Consider the following 24,906-nt stretch of genomic DNA (forward strand, 5'->3'; position numbering starts at 1 on the left):
AATAGCTCCCTGATAGACATCACAGGGGCTGAGCACAGCATCCCTCTGCCTTTATTCTGATTATTGTGGCTGCTGCCAGCAGCCTCTTGTTTGGAGTTTGCTGGAGTTCTTGTCGCTGCTCTCGCTGCGGATGGCGAGGGCGAATCCTCTTCATAGATGAATAACCACTAATTTGGAACTGCAGAGCTCTGTCTTCATCAGCAGGACCCAGTTCTTCTATCAGTCAGCTCCAGCAGCTCCCACAGAGGTCACCACTGAGAGCCAAACACGGCCTGGGAGCCACGAAATTACCTCTGGTTCCTCTCCAAGGTCAGAGCTCACCAACATCCCCGCAGCCCAGAGCATCTCAGACCTGCCAGGTACACTGCATGCTGCTGCCCTCCACAAGTAAAGCTACTCAGGCTTTGCAAAAGCAGATTTCTTCAGAACAGAGCTAGACTTTGCAGCCTGTGAGCAGTGTCTGATGCAGCAGCGTGTCTCAGAGAGGTCTGTGAGGAATGCAGATTCCCTGTGAATCCCTGCCTCCCAGGAGAAGGAGAAATGCCACTGCCATTCTCCACTCAAGCAGCACCACACACTTCCAGGGTCACACCAAGCCCTCTGCCCCTGTTTTTCCCAAGAACAAGACCTTCTGAGGAAGAATGGAAACGTGGTGGTTGCAGCAGGCTGATTGCTCTTCAGGGATATTCCAGTGGGCAACAGTCAAAGAGCCTCATTTCTAAATTAGCCCAGACAGGAGAGAGGAACTCTGTGTGGCCTGATTTGATGCCTGCAGCAGAGAGCCAGTGAGCCCGGTGAGACCACATATTCCAGAGAGGAAATGCCTGCTCAAGTTTGCAGTGTGGCAAACAGTGAGATGAATAAGAAAACCCTCTTTTGTAGCACATTTCTTTTAAAGTTCAACCTTGTTAATGACTGCAAAGTTATTTACATTCTGCTGCCGAAGTGTGAGCTGCAGAGGGTAAACACCTAATGGCTGTTCATCCTGTTAATTAAGTACTTTCTGCAAGAGGAAAGAGAAAAAAATAAAGAGAAATGAGACAAAGTATTTGGAGGGGGGGGCTGTGTAATGTGGGGGAAAGGGACTACACAACTCAACATTCCTCATCAGACACTTCCAAGACATAAGAGTTTTTTTGCAGGATGAATATCCTATCAAAACCACAGCTGTGAGTAGCAGCAGTGAAGCACTGATGAAAATCCAAATGGCAGCATTCCTGCCACGAAGGAGATCACACAGCTGAGCTGGACCAGCCCTTCAAGAAAAGCAGGTGCTACCCAAACTGCTCAAACCCTCAGCTGGTGAATAAAACAAACTCCAGATCCTCCACAGATGAACATATGGCCTCAAATTAGACAGGAATTTAGTTTAATCTGTTCTTAAAATATTTCAAATTATGATGACACATGAATCTCAGCTAAAGGTCTCCTATCCATAATAGATCTCTCTGGTGGTAGCAGACATGAACTCAGCTGAAGTGGCAGCAATTGGAAATTCAGCAGTGAGGTGAATGCTGACAAAAGGAAAGTGAATGACCTCTAAAACCCTGCCACTGTTCCATCTAAATTCATGGGTTTAACACCTTCAAGTTGGATTGGCTTCAACATTTAAATTAAAAGGTCCCACATATCCTAGGACAAAGACAGATGCTTGCAAATCCTGCATACCAACCCATGGAAGAAGCAATTATAAAGTCTTTAAGCTTAAAATTAAATCCATCTCTACCCTGAGTGCTTCAATGTGTGTTTGGCTGTAGGTTTGTATCTGTGGCCTGTGTCAGCAGGATTCAGGTGCATTAATTCTGCCCCGAACCAAGGCAAGGTGCTGAAGGCTGCTCCTGGAGAACAGGTTCCCTGGGGAACAAGAGCACCTCAACTTCCCAGTGTTTATTCAAGCAGACAGCTACAGCTGATAAATAAATTCCTGAGGGATGGATCCCAGCAAACAGCCCAGGATACAGCTCTCTGACAAAGATGCTCTGGGCTGGCTTTCCAAAGGCAGAGTGCTGAAGTGCTGAATAGGAGCAACACAGCCCACAGAGAGTTAATTCCAACACATCCCTGGGTCCCAAGAGCTGAACAGGGGAAATCAGACAAAGAAGCACTGGAAAAGCACTAGGAAGTGTTTAGAAACAAATCTACCAGCATTTCCTGAGTGCTCTTTCAGGCAGCACTTCAGGAGTTACAGATTTTGGCAGTGAATACTGGGGGCTCTCAGGGGCTAGAGCAGAAGTAGGGAAGGTATTGACTTTTAAGTAAAAGGCTGGGCTCATTCTCTAGTGAATTACTAACATTTACATTAAATGAGTGAAAAGTAAAGCAAACAGGAAAATTTTAAAAGCCATTTACGAGTCTTTTAAAATACATACTTATTTCACACGATGAGTGTTAATAAAAAGTCCCAAAATTTGTTTTCCTTTGCTTCCTTTCTGACCTGAGACACACTTACAATGAAACTGTGTAATTTTGGATTCCTTTTCCTTTCTGCCTTACCTTCTCCTGAATGAGTAAATTTACTCCAACATCCACAAAAGAGCAGAGGAGCACACCACAAACACTTCTCTCCTCCCTGGGAGCCCCCAGAGGCTGCCCCTGCTCCTGGGTTGTACCACCCTGGCAGAACATGCACTTTGCTGAGGGAAGTTTGCTCAGCCAGCTGGGGTTTGGGGAGAATAAGAACAAAAACTGCAGTCACAGCTTTTAAATGTCAGTCTGCACAAGAGCTCGGTCTGGGGGGTGTCATGACAAACCCATCTATTCATCTCACTTCTCCTGGAGCCACCTGTGAGATGGTGACTGAGAACTGTCACCACTGAGATGGTGATGGACCTGATTTGTACATGAGGTGAGAGGAGGGTGCAGTGGCAGTTCTCTTCTGAAAGGAGCCTCATAACTTGCTTCTCTAAGCCCTCATAACTCGCTTCACTTCACAGGAGTGAAGCTGAAATTCCCAGAAATCAGGTAAATAACAATGGTCACTTCGAAATCCAAATGAGAGAATCCATGCCCACAGTTTTCCCCCAGAGCTGATTACTTCAGAGTGTCACTCAAAGTACAAAATAAATGATTTGCTCTTCTCCACTGACATAAAGCTGACTCTAAATACACTTCAGCCCTTCAGATGTGGGCACACTGAACACTTGGCTGTTACCACACACCAGGCATCACTTGTCCTCTCCAGTTCCTGCTGTCTATAGAAAGCCCATCAATCATGTCCTGTACTTTGGCTTTGGCTTCCCAAGCCTCTTCTCCGGCTGGCAAGGAGACTGATGGCAAACATGAAGTTTGGGGAACTGTCAAACTCACTAAATCACTCTTGAATGCTGTTAAAACAGTGGCAACCTCTTTAGCTTTCAACATATTTCCCATCTTTGTCCAGGAGATCATTAAGTAAGAGGCACAAGACACCAAAAATGACTTAAAGAATGAACCTGGCATTTTCTGCCCGCTACACATCCCCATAATGCAATCCGAGTCCTTGTCCTTGACCTACATACCAGTCTTAGGGTGCTTTTTCAAATTGGTGCATGACAGGATTAGTCAGAGATGATTTTGCTGTCAAAAGACAGATTTCTGCAGCTCTGTTCCGTGACAGCTGCAATATGTGGCTAACCTTCATCAAGCGAGAACGTTTCGGCGTTACGTGAACGATGTACCAAATCATGCTGCTCCCTCAATAAACATCCCAGCCCACTGTGTCAGACCACTGAACCATCAGCCCTCTGAATATGATTTTTTTCTTCCAAGTTCAGAGAGGAGTTATAAGATTTAAGTGCCACTTGTCCTGATTTCTGTAACGCGACGATTCAGCCGTACAGGCTAAACTTCTGTGACAATTTCCCAAACTGAACAAAGAGACCTGGCAACTGCACAAGCCCGTAGAGGAGGGGCTCTGAGTCATGCACCACCAGTGACCAGCAGGGATGGCTCTTTTAAGGGTGCAAATATAGACAAATCTCCCCTCCTGCCACCCCAAATCCTGCCTCTGAGGCTGCTGATAACAGCTCAGTTGGTGCCGCATTCACACGAGATTTTCCAAGGTGGTCAAGTGCTGCTGGGATGGAGTTTGGGAGAAAACAGCTTCATTTAGCACAGGCCACTGCTCACACACCAGATGGGAACACTGCTGCAGACAGCAGTGAACAAATGAGAGGATGGCTGTTGGAAAAGGGACGGTCACATTTGGCCACTCAGTGCTTTTGAAATCCCAAACTTACGTTCGGGTTTGTGGCACAGGACGGACCACACCGTCCTCACCATGGAACACACCAAGGAAAATCAGTGTTCCAGATCCAGAAACCCAGAAAAGCTTCCACAGGGAGCAGCTCTGCTTCCCTCAGCTACTCCTAATAAAGATCTTTTCACGACCTGATTTCCTTCTAGAAATCTGGAAGTAAAAGCCTCTTTATCACTCTTCTGAGCTGTGCAGGCTCAAGCAAGACTTTTCATTGTGCCTTTAAAGAGCACAATACAAATATTCAGCCCTCTATCATTATTCCTCCAGGCAGTATGGCAAGAAAACAGACAAACCCACAGGAGAATAACTGAGCTTTGCCTGCAAGCAAAGAAAGACCTGTGACCATCCATCAGGATACCTGAATGGCTTTCAAACTGGGTAAACAAGGCGCAGGCGAGGAGCTTTGATTTTCACAGACCTCACACTTCATTCTTCATGCCTCTCTGATATTTTCATAAGCCCTTTTTATACACTAAGTGAAGTGCCCTCAGAAATTTCCCAGGTTTATGCATGCTCCCTGGAGAGGGATGCTGTGCTTCTGACTGCAGCCACACAGCTGACAAGAGTCAAGACACAGCGGAAAAATATGCGGCATGGCAGGAGTGATTATTCATTCACTTCAGAACTGCATCTCAGGAGGTGCTTGTCTATGTAAATGTCCTGGGAAAAAAAATAAAAAAAGGACTGAAGCTGTCGAAGCTTCATCCTTCAGAGAAAAACGGCAAAGAGCACTGGGTTTGAATTGGAAAAGCAAACAATTCTGCTTCTGTCCTTTCCTGCCATTGATTAGAGGACGGTGAGGAGGAGATATGGGGGTTAAGGGTTTTTGAGAAGGAATTTCTCTGCGCACTCCTTTGATCTAATTCTGTGGAAGTGCTAAGCAGTGGAGTCATAGATAAAATAATGGGTTTTTTCTGAGTGCCTTGCATTGTGCAGACACATAATCTAAACCTGCCCAGCTATTTGCCAGCACCAGAAAAACGCATTAAAACCCCCACACCTGTGATGTTTCACTTTGTTTTGGAGATGGGAATGACCTGTGATGGAGAGCAGGAGAGCAGGAATAAGCTGAATGTGTATTGCTGCTCTTGAGGCTCAGCAGAACGTTAAATATGAGCAGAACTCTGCCCTTTTAGACCTGACTCACTGCTACACTGTGGATGTTTTACATTATTGGCAAAGGAAAAAAAAACTTTAAGGACATCAAAATTTTCTCTGCCTGCTGCCTCTGCTCTGATTCCCTAAACCAGCCACACACCCTGAATACACAACTGTGCTCTACAAGACTGGCAAGATCCTAAGAGATGACTTTTCCCTACCTTTTCTTAGAAATGCAATCAAATTAACAAATGTAGAGCTAATTTGGTGCCAGGAAAGCACAGTAAAGACTGATCCTCAACAGCTGAGCTGTGTCTTTTCCTATTAGGCCCTCAGTACCCTTTCTCCTTCCAAAAATAGTCATGAATAAAAGAACTAGAAAAGACACAATATGAAGACAAATGCCACACACTACCGAACATTTATGAAAAGCCTGCTGGTCTCTTAGACCTTAATTACTGCAATCCCTGGAAAATAATTGCTTTACCAGTGGACTGAGAGAACTGATGTGTCTGTGCTGGGCCTAACTCATCGTGTTCCACGGTGTTTTGTGCTGTCCTCATTTTTTCCCCAGATTTTGTGACTGCCATGCAATCAGAGAGCACAACTATTAAGTCCTTCCCATTTCCTAGAGAAATGATCACAGGGAGTTGAAAGTGAGCACACAGCCATTCTACACTTCACATGAGAAGGGAGAGGGAGCTTGAGAACATTGCACAGCATGTTTTTACCATTTACTGCCATAAAATACACTACAAAGCTACCTTAGGGCACATTTTAATCTTTCCCGTGTAATTGATTTTTTTTTCCCCTTCTGTGTAAACAGAAATTTACCTTCTAGGATTTACGGGCTTATTAAAAACAAACAGGAAAAGCAACAAATTTATTCTCCATTGTTTTGGCCCTTGTCCAAAGGAGAGCAGTCATATTCCTCATGAGCAACGCATTTCTCACTTTATAAAATATTTAGCACGTGTCATGTTTGGGAATAATCAAAATTTCTACATTCCAAGGGGGGTTTTGGGGAAAAAAATCCCCAACAAAACATAATGGGAGATTTTTCTAGCCTTTGTAAAGACAAACCCTACAATCTCTTCACCCATCTCCCCTTGACAGCTTCTCTGAGAAGAATCTTGAAGCTGACCTTATCTGCCTGATTAAGCTGAAATGGAATCATTCCATATTTTGGGGAGAAATTTTCAGGTTCAGCTTCCTTTAAATCAAAAAGAAAAAAAGCTGCAGGAAATTTGTCTGAAATCACTATGAAATTACACATTCTTCATGCAGAACACAGAGAACTAAAAACTGCAGTAACAATTGACACCCCAGAAAATACCCAAAGCCCACGCTGGATTCTTCTCTTAGGCTACCAGAGATCTGACTTTTATCTTCGTCAATGTTCAGGTGTAAAAACCTTCTCCAGCCAATCCAATCCAATCCAGTCCAGTCCAGTCCAGTCCAGTCCAATCCAATCCAGTCCAGTCCAGTCCAGTCCAGTCCAATCCAGTCCAGTCCAGTCCAATCCAATCCAGTCCAGTCCAGTCCAATCCAAGTCCAGTCCAGTCCAGTCCAATCCAATCCAGTCCAGTCCAATCCAGTCCAGTCCAATCCAATCCAGTCCAGTCCAGTCCAGTCCAGTCCAGTCCAGTCCAATCCAATCCAGTCCAGTCCAGTCCAGTCCATCCAGTCCAATCCAGTCCAGTCCAGTCCAATCCAATCCAATCCAGTCCAGTCCAGTCCAGTCCAGTCCAATCCAATCCAGTCCAGTCCAGTCCAGTCCAGTCCAGTCCAGTCCAATCCAATCCAATCCAATCCAGTCCAGTCCAGTCCAGTCCAGTCCAATCCGGTCCGGTCCGGTCCAGTCCAGTCCAGTCCAGTCCAATCCAGTCCAGTCCAGTCCAGTCCAGTCCAATCCGGTCCGGTCCAATCCATCCGGTCCAGTCCACAGTCCAGTCCAGTCCTCCAGTCCAATCCAGTCCAGTCCAGTCCAGTCCAGTCCAGTCCAATCCAGTCCAGTCCAGTCCAATCCAACCCAACCCAACCCAACCCAACCCAACCCAAACCAATCCAATCCAATCCAATCCAATCCAATCCAATCCAATCCAATCCAATCCAACCCAACCCAACCCAACCCAATCCAATCCAATCCAATACAAGCCAAGCCAAGCCAAGCCAAGCCAATCCCATTTAATGTTAAGACATGAAAAGCTTCACCAGAACAAGATGATCTACTTTTAAAAGTCTGATGTTTTTCTCTGCACAACCTTCTTTCATGAAAACCAAACTCGCTTCTCTTTCCCTTCCTGTCCCCACAGAAATCCTCCCGGTCTGATACTCTTCAGTCAGGATGAACAAACATTTCTCAGTGTCTCCCTGGCAAAGGTTCCTACTCATTTTTTCAGAAGCTGGCAAGGATGTTTGCATCTCGCTTGATGTTTTGTGTTGTGTTAATTGCCACGCTAAGATGGCCTGATTGTTCTGGTAAGAAAACCCCAGCCACCCTGCAGGATGCTCCAGGGGTTTGTGAATAACCAGGTGGGAAGGCAGGGCTCAGCAGCTGCTTCCTCAGCCTCATTCACTCTGCCCCTGCCCACCAGTATTCCACCTGAAAACAGCACTGACTCGAGCTGGCAACACAGAGCGTGTTTGCTATCATTTTTAGGCTGGAACTGTCATGAATATGTCACAAAACATGGAATTTGGCCATATGCTTGGAATTCAGTCAAATACGCCTAAAAAAAAAAAAAGATAAAAGCTGTCAAGAAAGCAGGCAACGATTAAAAAATTTAAAATTAAAAAAGCTCCAGCACTGTTCAGCACCACGTTTCAAACACAGTGAACTGCTCCAGACCTGCAGCTCCTGAGTGTGAGCACAGGACAAGAGCAGGCACAGACTCACACCTGGATGTCACCAGTGACACTGTGGGACCTGCACACAGCAGGGCTGGGCTGACCTGGAGATGGTGCCTGCCAGGCCATGCAAAACCAGAAGCAGAATCTCTGCTCCTCCTCAGATCCAATGAACATTCACCTGATTACCTGGGCTGCCCTCCTCCAGAGTAACCCTCCACCACTTGTCCATTCCCTAGAGCACTTGTGGTGTTACCCAACCCTGTCACAGAGCAAAAAACAACCTGACATGACACCAGCGAGCTGACATTCCCCCAGAGCAGCCCAGCAAGAGCAGGGAGCTGCCAAGTGCTGGATCCCAGGAAGTCTGAGGCTTTGGCTCTAGCTTGGTGCATCGAGGGGCTGGCACTGGGGGCACAACACGAAAGGAAATTGCAACTTCCACCTCTCAGTCCTTCAGGGAGGTGAAATGGATCACACCAGGCTGGGGCAGTGCTGGACGTGGGGAAGGCAGTGAAAAGAGGAATGTGGCAGGATCTTCTGCCACTCAGGGGACCCTGCAGACACAGAGGAGTGTAATGCACATTGAAATTCAGTTCCTCCACCAAGCAACCAAATTCTTCCTTCAGATAAGCTGGAACACCGCTGGCCAACAGCAATAAATCATCTCCCAAATTCTGCCTGGATTTGGAAAGAGAAAGGAAATCCAGAGCCAGCTAATGAAACTGCTGCCAGCATTCTCCTGGGGTTTGTGGCCTTTATTGAATCAACTCATAAATCTGTGGATCTGAGGGCTTCTGAAAGGCTATGTGCCCTTTAGCTGAAGTGTGGCTTCCCTCTCTGGAACTTGGGGCAGGAGTTTGAATTTCTGGGAATTGCTTCCAAGTTCCTAAAACAGAGATGGGTCTAGGACTGAGGATCAAGAGGTGTCACAGGTGTGAAGACATAGTTGCACCACTTCAGTGTTTTCACAAGACAGCTGGTGACTTGGAGACCTGGGACTCTGGGAGTGCTCCCAGCCACTCCTGCTCTCTTTAGCTGCTGTCACATCTCTGGCCCTTTCGAGTTGGAGCTGAATGGGTGCCTGGAAGTGCTTGGTGGCTGCAGGAAGTGAATTGTGTGCTGTATTATTTCCTGCACTCCACGAGGGAGCCAGTCTTCAGGAGCCAGGCAGCCCCTTCTAGCTTTGGGTTCCTGTACAAAAGCAGCCCCTGGGAAAAGCTTTCAGGGCGAGCAGAGCTGGCCATGTCTGAAGGCTGCTCTTTGCAGGGGCACCATGAGGTGGGATTCAAGTGGCTTTGAGACAGAAATTATTGGTGCTGTAGAAGCCACAGCCTACTGCAGCAAGTCACAGTCCTGCTACCCTCAATTGCCATCAGATTCACGCTGTCACCAAGGTGCCCTGAGCCTCCTGGTTTGTGACCAATCCCTGTGCACATCAAAAATCCCCCCTGAGAGCCAGCACTGCATAAACCCACAGCAACTCGAGAAATGAATTCTTCCACCCAATCCCTTCCCATTGAGGTGACTCTTACCTCTTTCTGGTGATACTTTATTGCTACCTTTAGCTTTGCCAAATCGTGACACTTCTGGGGGTCCAGCTCCTCGCTCTGATCATCCCTGTGGTTGAGGATGATCTCCAGCTCCCGGGAGCTCCGGGCTTGGTCCAAAAGGTCCTTAGCAAAACGCTTGCACTGCTGTGACAGCTCTTCATACTCAGCCTTGAACTCGTTTTCCACCTTGCTCAGCTCCTTCAGCTCCCAGCCCAGGCGGAAGGCGGTCAGGATGGGATCCTCGCTCGATAAGGCAATCAACGAAGGGCTGGCTAAGGCTTTGTAGATGTTCAGCCTCGACCTGGAGTGCCTCAGGCTGTCCACCTCGGAGCTGGAGACACACTCCACACAGTTGCACCGGATCTGGTGCGGCCGTGGGATCGTCACCCGTCTTTGGACCAGCAGCTTGATGATCTCGTAGTTGTTGGTGTGAGCCGCCAGCATGATGGGGGTGATGTCTGGGGTGAACTCTGAAAACTGGGTGTCCATCATCAGTGTTGGAACCTGCATGGAGGGATAAGCCACCAGGGAAAAGTCACATCTCACGTGGAGCAGCGGGATTTAGAAGCCCCTCATTCATACTTTGGGAGTGACATCATAACAAATGGGTTTTGTGGCACCCTCTGTGCTGTAAATGCTGCTGTAGGCAGGCTTAGCCACACACTGCTATTCTGGCAAAACCATTTCCCCCCCAAATCCTGCAAATCTGCCTCCTGACCACTCCTTCCCAGTCTGGTGTGAAAGTCAGTCCCATCCCCGTCCAAATGTGAATCTGGTCTGAAAGGGGTATGGGCTCATACACCAAATGGAAAAAAAAGAGGGGGGAAAAAAAGGAAGAAAAAAGGCCCAGGTAATTAGACAAAAAGAAAGAAAAGCCTAGAGAAGAGTGAACACTGAATGGATTTCCATAACTACCATTATTGCACTATATATCTGCATCAGCAGGCCAAGAACCTGCTCAAAGCAGGTCCTGCACACACCAAACCCTGGTCTGCAGCTGGGCAAAACTCTTCTCCACTTTTGCCTACTGTTTTTATTTGAAATATTTTCCAGTGTAAGGATACATTACTTAACTGCCCTCAGAATAGACTTGTAGGATTTGAAAAAAATTAAATGTAAAATTAATGAGCCATAGTCCACTACAAATAAGCCACTCCAGGGTGTGCATTATCCAGCCACTACTGCACTTCTCAAAGGATGAGCTTAATGCACACCCTGTTGCGTCTTATTACTATATGCAGAGTGTAAAATTAGCTGGGAGTGCTGTTACATGCAAGCACCCAGTGTGTTCCCATTTGCAGGCAGGCAGCTCTCTTTGTTGTGTGTTAATCAGTGCCCAACACTGCTCTCCCCGTGCCCACCTCTCCTGCCCAGCACATCCTGCTGCTCCAGGGGGCACAGCTGGGCTGGGGGAACAGGGGGTCTGCTCCCCTTGCAAATATCAAAGATGCCTTGGAGGTGCTGCCAAGGAGTCCTCATGGCAGGAAATGTTCCTCAGCCTGCCTAAATCCAGGGGCAAAGCAGTGAGGGAGGAGTGGGAGGTAAGAAACCCCTCTGCAGGACACACCTAAGGCTGGTGGTGAGACCTCCAGCCCTGGAATCTGTTTCCTGGGAGCTGAGAGCCTGCAGAGCACTAAAGAGCCAAAGCTGATCAATAAATCCTTACATGTAACAGTGTGACAGCACACAACACGCTCCCAAAGGCGCTGACACCCTGAGGGGCAGGGTCAGTCACAGGACCTGCAGGCATTTCAGGGAACAAATCTGCTCCCCTGGATGTGGCACATGAGGAGTTAAACCCCTGGCAACCTGCAGGCACGCAGGTTTGCTAAGCAGGCTGGTGCCCAGAGAGGCAGGAGGGAGAGAAAGCAGTCCTGAGGATTTGCTGGGGGTCACGGAGGGCTTGGTGGCTCTTGGCAGGGTTGGATAAGTGTATTTCAAGGTATCCAGTAACAAATGGCTGAAAGCAGCTCTCTGTGTAAGGTCCTGCTCTCTCTTCCTTTCCCTTTGCTTAGCTTGTTTAGGTAGCTTCTTAAATGTCAAGAGAAAGGTGTGGGGTTTTCTTTTCTTCTCTTTCTTAGAAGCTTTTTTTTTTTTAAGACCTGATGCTTGACTATAACTGCATTTATCTTTCTTCCTGCCCTTTTTCAATCAGTGACTGGCTGCTGTGTTCAGAGCCTGTGCCTCAAAGGAAGAACACTTTTCCTCCTCTATCACTTCTATTACTGTCAAGTTTAATCTTGTTTTTCTGTATGGAAGTTATTGTACCCAGGGCTGCGAGAAGGATTTTCAGCTTTACACAGATGAGGAATTCATGTTGCTCAGAATATGAAATGGGCACTGGAGGGGAAGGTAGTGATGTTACAGGTGGGGACAGTGCTAATCCTGTCTGCTCCAGAGCTGGCTAAATATGGATCTGGGGCACTTGGAATGGTTTGGGATGGAATGAAGTGATCTCTGGCTGGGATCACAAGCCCTCACCCCCAGATCAGAGCACTGCTTCGTGAGGACTGGAGCAGTGGTAGGGAAGGTGTGCTCTCCTGGGCACCTCACAGGAAATCCCTTTAAATTAAGGGATAAAGGTGGTGCAGGGACCCAGAGGCTCTGAGGAGCAGAGCAGTGCAAGGGTCCAGGAGCTGGAGTTATTTCTGAGCAGCAAAGCAAACCAGCACAGCACAGAAGAGGGACAGTGTGACCAGGGGCTGCTGCAGCTCTCTTCTGTGTCTGCCTGACCCAAGGGCCATGGATTGGCCCAAAATTGCCTGTCTTGGGATAAACATTTTTGCTGTCTTCTCACACAGTGTTTTTTGACAACCTGCATCATAAACTATCTGTTTTAAAGCTGTGGCTGTGCAAAGCCTTTGCTGCAGGGCTGTGTTCTGTCCCTGGTGTTCCTCCTGTGACGCTCTGCCCAGCTGAGTTCATGTTTAGATCACCTTCTCCTGTGTCTTGGGCTAACCTGCAGTGATGGAAGCAGAAGAGGAATAATTTATTCTCCCCCAAGGGCTCTGCTGAGCTCTTCCAGGGCTACTTTCATAAAGTGACCTGAAAAACAAAATTCTTTTCCATTAACCTCCTCACCTGACACCAGCTGCTGGCCCCTTCAGTCCTTCAGAACCTCAGTGCCACCACCTGCACAGGAGCAAACACCTCGTCTGCATTTCATCTTGGCTCTTTTCATTTGAGAAATTAATGCCTCTGTTGGCAACAAGTGACTGAATGCTTGTTATCATCTGCCTAGATTTAATCCTCATAAGGTCCTTCCTACCCCTGTACCACTGCTGCTCTGAAAGATGCTGCAGCCAGTGAAAAATCCCCTTTATTTGAAAAGGAGGGTGAAGAAACAAGCTTAATTCATTAAAGGAGAAGGATTAGCTCCCATGAAAGCACTGTTCAGTACAGCTAAGCTCTCCTCTGAATGGAAAAATAAGTTTTCCAGCAAAATAGTGCACTGCTGGAAAGGAGCTCAGGATAGAAGGAGAGCAGGAATCTCTGCTCTCAGTCAGGAGTGCAGTGTAAGAGGAATTAAACTGCAGAAGGGGGGAAAAAAAAGAAAGAAGCTGGCACTGAAGATCTGGTGGCCTTGCTGTAGGTCTTGTAGGAGTTTTACTCTGAATTTAATCTAGTTTGGTATCTGTCCCTGGAGCACCTCCTCTGGTTTAGTGCTGTGTAAAAGCAACCCTGAAGTGCTCCAAGACTGCTCAGCAATGTGAACCACGCTGCAATAAATGGGAAAACTGAGGAGATGCAGCTCAAAAACATTCTCCTCAGCCCAACTAACAGACAAATGGAAATGTACCTTTTGCCCTTTATGGATAATAATACTTTGTCTGTAAATAACTCCCAGTGCTTTTACCTGTAACATTTGGAACTGCCCTGTTTTCAAGCCATCTGCATTTCATAAACCAGCATCTCCCCTGGATCAGTGCAATAAATTGTAAGTATAACCATGATAAACTGTAAATACACTAATCTGTAAATGCATTAATCTGCATTATTTTCAGCTTGTATAACTTTCTGACTCAGCTGTGTTTTATAGAAGACTTTCTCATTGCCAACATGAACTTGTGCAAGCCTCACTGGAAAGCTACAAATATAATCCAGCTTTCTTGGGAGCTCTCTTTAGGCACTGGAAGCAACCTTATGTGGGACCCTGGGAAGGGGGTACATGGCTGAATAAATTTATTTTAGGTGATTCAGTGATGTGGGCTTCACCAATTCAGCATCTTAACCCGAGATGTCTGGTACCAGAGTGATGCCAGGGTTTATATTAATAGGGAGTTTGTGGTTTTTTCTCTCAAGAGCAATTCATTGACTGAAATGTTATCATTTGGTTAATGAAATGCAATGAACAACACAAAGTGCTACCTAAAAATGTACTTTAAGGGATTTTGTACTGGTTATTCACAGTCCTTGTGAATATGGCACACACTGTAGATGTGCTTATGGCCAAACCCTGCTGGTATTGAAGTGTTCCAGTGGTTCCTGTACAGCTGTCCCAGATTATCCAGCTGAAGAAAAGGCTCTTCCTGGTCTAAAAATCTCCTCAGTGACTTAGAAATGTGCCTGTAAAGCCAAATACAATCTCTGCTCCTCAGACTGACACAGAACAGTGACAATTAGTGCCTTTTAGTGCCTTGCAGCAAGCCAAATGCTGATACAGGGTTACCAGATGGTGCACATTAACACTAAAATAGGTATCTCTGAATTTAAAAAAGGCATGCTACAGAGTCACAGAACTGCTAATAATTGTTAATTAACGTAATGCATGAAAGAATGTGAAAAAGTAAATCTGTGACATCTGCATAACCAAATATCCTTCTCCACAACCAGTAAACAGAAGTAAAATACTGATAGAGCTGCTCTAGATTCTTCCAGTTTTAATTTGGCTCCTTATCCATGTGTTTAAGAATGGAGGAAGGCCCAAGGGATTGGTTCTCAGAGCTGAACTGAAACCCAGGGCCCTCGAGAGAGGCAGAACTGCATCAGAGCCCGTGCTCAGCCGTGTGTGCAGCAGTGCAGCACAGCCAGGGAGGCTGTCAGAAGATGTCACCATTTGTGGCTGATGCCACACAAAAACTTCTGCTGGGGATTGAAAAACAAGAGGGACTCGGAGGGGAGCCTTCAGGAGGAAAGGATTTTGGAAATATGCATTTTAATGGCCTTGCAGGGGCAAGTTCCTGCAGCCAGAGCCCCCTCTCTGTGTGTGTCTGTGTGGGGGGGGGGGGAATCCATAAAATCAGAGGGTTTTGAGAAAGATGCAAAAGGCAGGCCTCAGAGACAGCAGAACTGGGATTAGAGCTAAGCAGTGGCCATAAAATAAGGCAGGAGAAAAATTATGTAAAAAGTAGAAAAGTAAGGACAAATAGAACAATGGTCTGTGTATTAATGCTTGTCTAGAATAACTCCCTAAGCTACAGAAAAGTTTATCTAGTGAGATATTAGGGAGTTCTGAGCTTAACAGTGGAGCTCTGTGCATTGTGTTTGAAGGCTCACAAGAGGTGTTGGATTTGAAATAAGCATTGTTTAACCAAAGGTACCTGTGCTTAGAGTGGTTGGATGGAACCACTGTCAGTGTGCTTCTGCTTGGTGTGATTGGTCAAAAAAGTTTTAAAGTGAGTTTTAACATTGAGTTCTTGGTCTGCTGCTGGGGATGTGAGCTGCTGGCATCTTCCCATTGTCATAACCATGGAATGAGAGTGATGCTGGAAAATCAAACAGCTCAAGGCACGTTCCAGAGCAGTCCTGTCCTGTTTGTGATTTGTACACAGCCCCTGGCTGGTGATATGTGTGTGTGTGTGTGTCTGTGTGTCTGTGTGTGTGTCTGTGTGTGTGTCTGTGTCTGTGTGTGTGTCTGTGTCTGTGTGTGTGTGTGTGTGTGTGTGTGTGTCTGTGTGTGTGTCTGTGTCTGTGTGTGTGTCTGTGTGTATCTGTGTGTCTGTCTCTGTGTGTCTGTGTGTCTGTGTGTCTGTGTGTGTGTCTGTGTCTGTGTGTGTGTGTGTGTGTCTGTGTGTGTGTCTGTGTCTGTGTGTGTGTCTGTGTGTATCTGTGTGTCTGTCTCTGTGTGTCTGTGTGTCTGTGTGTCTGTGTGTGTGTCTGTGTCTGTGTGTGTGTGTGTGTCTGTGTGTGTGTCTGTGTATCTGTGTGTCTGTGTGTGTGTGTGTGTGTGTGTGTGTGTGTGTCTGTGTGTGTGTCTGTGTCTGTGTCTGTGTGTGTGTCTGTGTCTGTGTGTGTGTGTGTGTGTGTGTGTGTCTGTGTCTGTGTCTGTCTCTGTGTGTGTGTCTGTGTCTGTGTGTGTGTGTGTCTGTGTGTGTGTGTCTGTGTATCTGTGTGTCTCTGTGTATCTGTGTGTCTGTGTGTCTGTGTCTGTGTGTGTGTGTCTGTGTGTGTGTGTCTGTGTCTGTGTATCTGTCTGTCTCTGTGTGTCTGTGTGTGTGTGTATCTGTCTGTGTTTGTGTGTGTGTGTCTGTCTCTGTGTGTCTCTGTGTGTGTCTCTCTCTGTGTCTGTGTGTCTCTCTGTGCCTCTCTGTGTCTGTGTGTGTCTCTGTGTGTGTCTTTGTGTGTGTGTGTCTCTCTCTCTCTGTCTCTCTGTGTGTCTGTGTGTCTCTGAGTGTGTGTCTCTCTCTGTGTCTCTGTGTCTCTCTCTGTGTCTCTCTCCTGAGCCCTCTCCTCTCTCTCCCACGTGAGCAGGAGATGAGATGAGATGAGATGAGATGAGGCACTTGATGATGAAGGAATGAAGAGTGCAGTCACTGTGGCTGACTGCGAGTCACAGGAGGACACTGCCGAGAGTTACCTCGTGTTTGAACCTCTTGTGCTGAGCTGGAGTGCAACCTGAGCTCACTTTGCTCCAAATTCCCGTGCCCTGATGCACTTCAGAGCCACTGGCTCCAGCAGGGAGATGGGCTGGGAGTGCCTGTGGGTGCTGTGCCTCGAGGAGCTGCAGCCTCTCCTGGCCATGGCTTCTCCTCTGTGCAGGAATGTTTTACAAGCCTGCTGCAGTCCTAATTTATCACATATTTTACCCTGATTTATCACACATTGTGTGATGTTATCTCCAGGGAACCATGGCTCCATCATACCCTGCATGGTCTGGGGCTCACTGAGTGGGGACACTTCTCCAGGCAGAACAAACACGGCACAAAGTCCAGGACTGTCACAAACCCAGACAATAATGAAGCTGCTGAAGTGGCCCAAGTGACGTGGAGCCCTGGCTGACAGCCTGTTATGGGTCTACCAAAAATGCAATATTCTGGATCTTCCCAAAATGCAGAGATTCCCTGGCTGCTTGCTGGAGCTTTCCCTGAGACACCAACACAGGTACAGTCCAGAATTCCTGGCATGGGAGTGAACTGAATGATCTCCTCAAGACTGGACAGGCAGACTAGCTGGCTTATTCCTGGTGGTTGGGGGCTTTTCCCCCCTCATTTGGAAACACAAAATGCTGTTTGTTTGGGTTTTCCCACCTTTCTTCATTACCATTTTAAGAGTTACTTTGTGATAGGAGCAGCTGTTCTGAGTAAAAGTTACTAGGGTTTACTTTTTATTTTTAATGCTGTTTTTAAGCTTTGAAACTAATTTTATCAAAGAGCTTGCTTCATCCAGTCCTATAAATTTCTTAAGTACTCTAAAAACCTTGGAATATTGCTGCACGAGATATCTTTTCATTTTATGGATAAGCTTTCCCCTGACCCCAAACACAAGTGAAACAAAGACAGCCCATGGCTATCTGGAAATCTACAGGCTCTGTCTTCAAGGTAATCTTTATTTCATTACAGTTACTATTTTTCTAATATTTTTCAGGCTTTATTCTGGGAAGGAGAGCTGTCCAGCTTTCTGATTCATTTTTCTTGGACTCTGTATTATCTATTCTTAGTGGTAACAAGGACAAGATGTGCTAATATAGGTTAATAATCATGCTATCTGCAGCCTTTTATATCATCCTTGTACATAAAACATCCTTTCTTCCTGTCATTTATCACCTTGCGTGGATGAGAGAGGTTTCATTAAGTTTAGGTGAGGTAATGTGTTGCTGACAGGGCTTGAAGAGGGAGGGCTTTTTCCTTGGGTTGCATTCATATTCAATCACATTCCTTTAGGAAAAAAAAAAATGAAATCAGATTGGATCATGAGACAGTGTCAGGGAGAGGAGTGAGTTACTGCACCTGGCACCAGCCCAGCGCTGCCTGATGCTGCACAGAGCACAAATCCTGATGCTCACAGACCAGGAGGTTCATCATTCCCCATTCTGACTACCAAGCTGTGCTTTTGCTGATGCCTCAGGTTTAACTTTCATATTTTTCAGGTTCTGTGCTGCTTTGGTGTGTGGGTCTGGGCTTCATATTATGGGATGGTGAGCTCTGTGCACAGAGCAGGGAGACAAAACAATTCCTGCTCCAGCTGGGACCAAGGACAAATGAGCCAAATCTCAGCCCAAGAGCACAAACCCCGTGGGCTGGAGAGAGAAAAACAAGGATGGGACTGGATGGGCTGGGGCTGGAATTGGACAATGAACTGCAAGGTGGGAATGGAGCAGAGCTGATCCCAGGGAGAAACCCCGTGCCCGGCCGTGCATTTTGGGGCCATTTTGGTTCATCTTGGGTGCAGCCTTGGCTGGGCTCTGCTGCTGCCCAAGGTGGATCCATGGAGGAGATCCTTTAATAAATCCCTGCTTTATTCTCTGTCCAGTCTCTGTTCCAGGGCAACCCTCACAAGGCATCACTGGCACTGCTGTTTTACCAACCAATGCTGTGGCATCTGAAAAGACCCCAGAGTTTGCAACAGCAAAGAAATGACAACCCAGACAGGTGGTAGGGGCTTGCACAAGAGAGAAAAAAAATCTGTGTGGTTGAGATCTTCCTTTATTCCCACTCTGTCAGTGATTCCCCCTGACATCCCCAGTGCTAGGAAGTCAAAAGCCTCCAGGTAATGCTGTGCCCCTGATGCTGCAGAGCCTGGCACTGCCTCATCCTCTCCTGCCTAAGGAGCACACCAGCCCTCTCTCACTGCCATGAACTAAACACCAACAATTCACATGGCCCTGAGCCTCTCAGCAGCTTTCCAGCATCCTCCCAAGGCAATGACAGAGCAAAGACCTTGGATCACAGCATTCCCTCACGGCAGCAACTCAGAGACAAGAAATACTGCTCCCAGGCAATGCCTCTTTGATATTCCACCACCACTTGCCACCAAAGTGCTGCCCCACCAGGCTGTATTTTGCCATAGGATAGCAAAATACTGCTCCTACAGGGATAAACAAGCCATAAATGTGACTTTGCCAGCCCAGCACAGCTCTACTCAACAGCCAGGTAAGGCTGAGGGACTCCTGCTCAGCTGCCCTGCAGTTCTTCACAGATCTTTATAGATCCCAGAGCTTTGTTTTGCAGGAGCCTGTAATTTGTGACATTCACTCTTCCCACAGAGAAAAGCTTCTCTTGGAAAAAAAATCTGTTATAACTATTGCACCAGGAAGAGTCTCCCACAAATCTGTACCAGGGAATCTAAACAGAAGTGTCATATCCCTGGGTTTGGGGGTTCACACAGACCAGAGGCAAACACGAGCTGGGTGATGTCAGGGGATGCTCTAATGGGGGCTTAGGAGCAAAGGGAGGTGGGTGCAGTAGGCACATCCCTGGATGCTGGGTAGATAAAATGGCTTTTTGAAATTAAGCTCCTTGATCAACACAGCCACAGAGAGCCCAGAAGTTCACTTGTGCAGCAGCACAAACAGGATTGGGTTTTTTGCCCTACAACAGTTCATCCACCCAGCTGAATGCTGAGAACCCATCACACCTGAGTGAAAATTCACTTTACAGTGTGCCCAGAGCAGGCAAGTGCTAAGAACCCTCTTACAGATCAGTAAAGACAATTCTCTGGGAAGCATCTTGGATAACTCCTGACTTCTCACCTGTCTGTGTGTTCAATTACAAGCATGGCATGTTTGTGCACGCTGTGATGCAGTTCTTGGCTTGGCCCCCACCAGCATCCTAGGAAATAATGACAGAGTTTATGCTGGCCCAGGAGAAGGAGCCAGTGCCTTACTGCCACTGTCAGAAATCTGGTACCTGTCACTGCCTTCATCTCCTGAGTGCAGGAGATGTTTCACCCAGTTCTTTTTCATCTGGATTTAAGATTATCTGGGGACTGAGGCAATGGGGAGGGAGGAAAGAATTTCACAGTTAAATGTAATCATTAGCTGAAGTGATCTTTGATTCCTCTGTTGTTTAGTTTAATTAGATGGAATTCATTTTGAAGGCAGCCACCAGTGTCAAAGGCATGTTAACTATAACTGTGAATTATTACTGCATCAATATAAATAATGAAAAGCTTGGGTGCTAATGGAGCCATTAGGCTTTGAAGCTGCTTCTCTGTTTTCAGACATGATCCTTCTTCCTTATTGTTCCTTTCAAATATTCCCACACTGAGAACTTGTGGCCATATTTTTCTTCACTGGTTCTATTCTTCAGAACCTCCTCTTGCCCAGGAGTGTTTCTAACCAGGTTCTGACTTCCCTTTTCACTTTGGACCCTCCTGTTAACGTGGAAATGACTGGTTTGAGTCACACCCATCAGCCTGTTCCCCTCTGGGTTCCAGTGCTCCACAGCCACCATCCAGAAGTGCCACAGAATCCCTTCATCCAGGTGCCTGCTCCTAAACCTCTCCTCTTCCCCACTGCCTGCAAAATCTAGATTTTATACTGTGAGATTTTTGAGAACTGAACTGCTTCTTTTGACTTAAATGGTGCCATCAGTGGTGGCCCAGGGCTGGCAATGAGCTTCTACCAGCAAGTCTAAAACCAAGGGCTGTCAGTGTTAAGGGCTAAACTTGACACCGCTTTCTGCACACGGGACAAAAACCCTGTGTCAGTAGGGAAATTAGGCTAAATCACATTGTCTCAAGAAAGTTATTAGACTTGGGCAAGAATAAAATGGTTTAATGCAACCCTTATTTTCTGTTTCACAAAAGGCTCTCTCTGGGCTGTTCATCTGTGGGATCTGAACAAAGATTAAGGGGGATTTTCACTCATCAGCTCACCTAAAAGAGGATTTTTGAGGTCAAATTTTAGGTTCACTAACACTATCCAGTGCAGCAATCTTGTACCAATCTGATGATTAGCAACTAAGACTGAAAACTTGCCTTTTATTCTCCATAGCTTCCTCTTCCCAGCCATCCTCTTCCAGAGGCTGTACCTGCAAACTCCTTTTGGAATACATATGGATGGCATCGATTCAGAAGGCCTTTGGACCATCAGAACAAACCCAATCACAGCCACAAACCCTGAGATCCCTTTTTTTCTTTTTACTCTCATTATTGAGGGATTGCATTTGTAGTCCCATCTGTGAACCAGCTTCATTTGGAGCCATCTGCCACGAGAGCAAATTGCTAAGCTTGCCAGAGAGCAGAGAGATGCTGGTCCCCTCCTCCTGCAAACAGCTGATGTCAGCTCTGATGGCTGTGAAGAAAACAGCCACCGTGGAGGTGCTGGTGGACCTGGAGTAATTCATGACTGATTACAGCTCCTCAAAGAAGGGAGGAGGGCTCAGCAGGCAGCAGGGACCGTGTGTGGTGTGCTGCAAGCACAGCCCCAGCAGGAGGGCAGAGAGGCAGGCGAGATCTGAGAGCTCTGACGCACCTTCAGGGGGCTGCTGCCACCACCACACACACAATTCACACCAGCAGCTCCAAAAAACGGGCCCCTGAACGCCTCACCTGGAAAATTTGTACTGATTTCAACAGGTTTCCAAGTGTCAGGAAATACAGCTATTACTGGTGAATTGAGGGTGAATCAAATGCAGGGGAAATGGAAGTTTTCAGACACGAATTTCCTGCTCTTTGCTGGAGAAGGTTAGGTGCAGCCTCCAGCTTGGCTGAAAGCAAAATTCACTGTATTGATGTTTGTATAGCAAAAATAACCATCTGATAGCACTTTTAGGGGAAAAAAAAAACACCACCAAAAACCAGCAAAACTCAAAAAAATCAAATAGGCTGAGAGACAGAAGATTTTACAGGGAAGGAGAATTCATTCAACAGGCTTCATACACATTCTCTTGCTCATCCAGTAGTTCTGAATTAAGGAAAAAAACCCAATAATTCAAAGTTCCCTGTTAATTTCAACTCCACAGGATGCCAGCCAGATCTCTGTTTTTGCTGTGTGCCTACTGCCTCGTTTTGCCACTGCATTTACTGGACCTGTCCCATGCACAGACAACTCTGCATGTTAACATTTCCACCCCCAAAGAGAAAAGCCTGGCCCAAAGTCAATGCTGCATCTGCAGGTGCTCAGTTTGGCTATTTCAAACCTATCCCTGCCCTTCCTGATGGTTCTTCAGTGGTTTGTTGCCTTATTTAAATAACATGACACTCATCACTCGGGATGGATTGCCATGCCAAGTACACCAATATTCCTCCTCTGCCCCTATGCAGTACAACATCTGCCTCTGCACTGCCCAGAAAATCAAACAATAACAATCACAGCACCAGACTAGGCTCACTTTTATTTCCTGAAAAATGCATGTTTGCTGACTACAATCCTCTGCAGGAAAAGCAACACTTGCAAACCCTCCAGGTTCCAGGGATATTAGTTTGTTTTGTTGTTCCTCTAAATATTCATGAATAGGTTGCTTGATTTCCAAATGCCTGCCATGAGCTTGGGAAAAAACAAGCTATGCTATGGTTTAAGTTACCAGCTGTGTGACTGGTCAAAGAGATCTATGGTTTATGAAAAGCTTCGAGGAGTAATTGGAGTAAATTACGCAACCCTTGGAAATTATAAATTAACCTGTAAAAATCACAAAATTAGGGAAGCTCTCTGGTTACTGAAGAGGAAGATGGGTTCAAGCCTAGGCTTTACTCTCTGCTGGGAGTGAAGCACACCAGAACATCTCTGTGCTCTTCCCATGGGTACACCACGATGACTTTCTCACTGACCCCCAATCTCCCACAGCCAACAGCATCTTCCAGAACAGCTGTAAGTTCATTAGCATTATCCTGCCTGTAACTGGTGAAGCCTCCTCCCCAGCTCCACCAGCAGTCACAGCTCAGCACCCCAAACCACAGCTCACAGTTCACAGAATTCCCAGAAACCCTGGGTTGGAAGAGACCTTCAAGATCATCGAGTCCAGCCCAGCCCCAACCCCTCAGGCAAACCCTGGCCCCCAGTGCCACATCCAGGCTTTGTTAAACACACCCAGGAATGGGGACTCCACCACCTCCCCGGGCAGAACATTCCAGAACTTCATCACCTTTCTGGAAAAAACTTTTCCCTGCTAACCAACCTGTATTTCCCTTGGCACAGCTGGAGGCTGTGTCCTTGGGTTCTGTCAGTCCCTGGAGGAAGTGCCCAGCCCCAGCTGAGCACAGGCACCTTTCAGGAGCTGTGAGAGTGATGGGGGCACCCCTGAGTCTCCTTTTCTCCAGGCTGAGCACCCCCAGCTCCCTCAGGGTTTGTGTTCCCAGCCCCTCTCCAGCCTCGCTGTCCCCTCTGGATGTGCTCAGTGTCCCAAGGTCCTTCCCAAGCTGAGGGGCCAGAGCTGGGCACAGCACTCAGGGTGTGCCCTCAGCAGGGACAGGGACAGGGGCACAATGACCTCCCTGTTCCTGGGACAGCCAGGGACAGCCAGGGGCAGAATGACCTCCCTGCTGCGCTGGCCACACCATTCCTTGTTGTCTGCACTGGGCAGCACGGATTTGATGAGAAGTGCAAAGATCTTAAAATAGCCCGCAAGCCTCGGTAGGAGACAAACCTAAAGAGAAGCCCATCTGCTGGAGCACATCAGCGCTGCTCTCTGCTGCGCTCCGCAGCATCCTCTGGAGCCAGGTGCCTCTCCCCATGTAAACAGAGCAATTTGCTGCCGCGCCGAGCCCCGGCTGCAGCGCGGGTTGTTATAGTTACTGCCGGTGACTTACCCCTGCCATTGTCACCGCATTCGCAGGAAATGGCGCTCAAACAGCAGGCTGGCAAAGGTTTGCACAATAATGACTCAGAAAAATCCACTTAATAACAGGATCCCAGCCCCTGCGCCGCCCAACCCCTTCATCCATCCCTCCCTCCCCCCGGGCCTTACAGCATCATCGAGACCCTGACTCTCTTACATAAGGAGCGCAGCAAAGGTCACTAGGTGTGTTTGAAAGGTTTTCAACTCCTGCTCCCTGAAAAGGTCATCCTGCAGGTGGAAAAGGAGAGCTCTTTCCCTCGGGCAGCTCTAGAGCCGGGTCTGGAGCTCTCCTCTTGGAGCCTCTGTGGCTGCTGAGTGAACCTGCCTTGGCAGGTCCAGCCCGGGAGCTTCCCACTTGTTTTGGGGGTCTCTTTTCCTAACCACATCCATCCACTGCAGCTCCAGGAGAGGCTGGAAGGAGGCAGCTGTAAGAGTTGCTGTCAGGATTGTGGCACGGTGATAAGGCTGGAGATACACACCCGTGAAATGGATTATGCTGGATGATGCAGCTCAGCTGCTTTTGAGATGCAAAGGCAACAATTAACGGGGCTGACGTGAACAGACGCAAATAGGAACAGCTCTTCATGCCCAGAGAGACACCAGGCTCAGGGAGAGAGGCAAATAACCTGCTGGGAGGCAGGCAGCAGGAAATGGAGCCAGCAGGTTCTCCCAGAGCCCAGGTTCAGGTGAAGGAACACTCAACACAGAGCAGTCAGGGGATGCTGCCCCTGCACCTCTGCCCAGAGAGCAGCAGAGACAGCCAGTCCCTGGTGGCACAGGCTGCCACACACGAGCCAAGAAGCTGTCCCCACACAGGTCTGTGCAGGCAAACTGAACCCTCTGTACATTTAATAATTAGATTATACTGAACCTAATATGCAAGAAGTGCAGTGATAGCATCTTACAAATTTCACAGCCAGACAGAAACCTTCCTATGAGGTGCGATTTTTTTGTTACTACTGGAACAAAAAAGCACGTTGGTACATGTTTTAGAACATCTGAATAGCTGAGGAGGACAAAGCTGTGCTAACCTGCTTTATCAGGTGCTTTTTGTGAAAGCAATTAGGTGTGGGGTTCCCAAAGGACCTTCTGAGAAAGGGTCCAGCAAGGACAATTAATGAATGTATATTGATACTGCTGTGGAATTAGCATCAGGAGCTTGTGCTCAGAAACCCCTCCTGTAACAGCTTTGAGATTTGACAAAATAACCAACTTTGGCCCAGCTTGTCCTATC

The 24,906-nt window shown here is 47.2% G+C and overlaps 1 protein-coding gene across 1 annotated transcript in view; it reads right to left on the bottom strand.

Moving 5' to 3' along the window:
• TRPC5 (transient receptor potential cation channel subfamily C member 5) overlaps nucleotides 1-24,906 on the bottom strand; it is a 67,698-nt gene that overhangs the window by 40,189 nt on the left and 2,603 nt on the right. The window contains exon 2 of the mRNA XM_009090304.4: nucleotides 9,721-10,242. Within this exon, the coding sequence (XP_009088552.1) occupies nucleotides 9,721-10,242 (522 nt within the window). The remainder of the gene's footprint in view (nucleotides 1-9,720; nucleotides 10,243-24,906) is intronic.

This window comes from Serinus canaria, chromosome 4A (genome assembly GCF_022539315.1).
Source record: "Serinus canaria isolate serCan28SL12 chromosome 4A, serCan2020, whole genome shotgun sequence".
NCBI lineage: Eukaryota > Metazoa > Chordata > Aves > Passeriformes > Fringillidae > Serinus > Serinus canaria.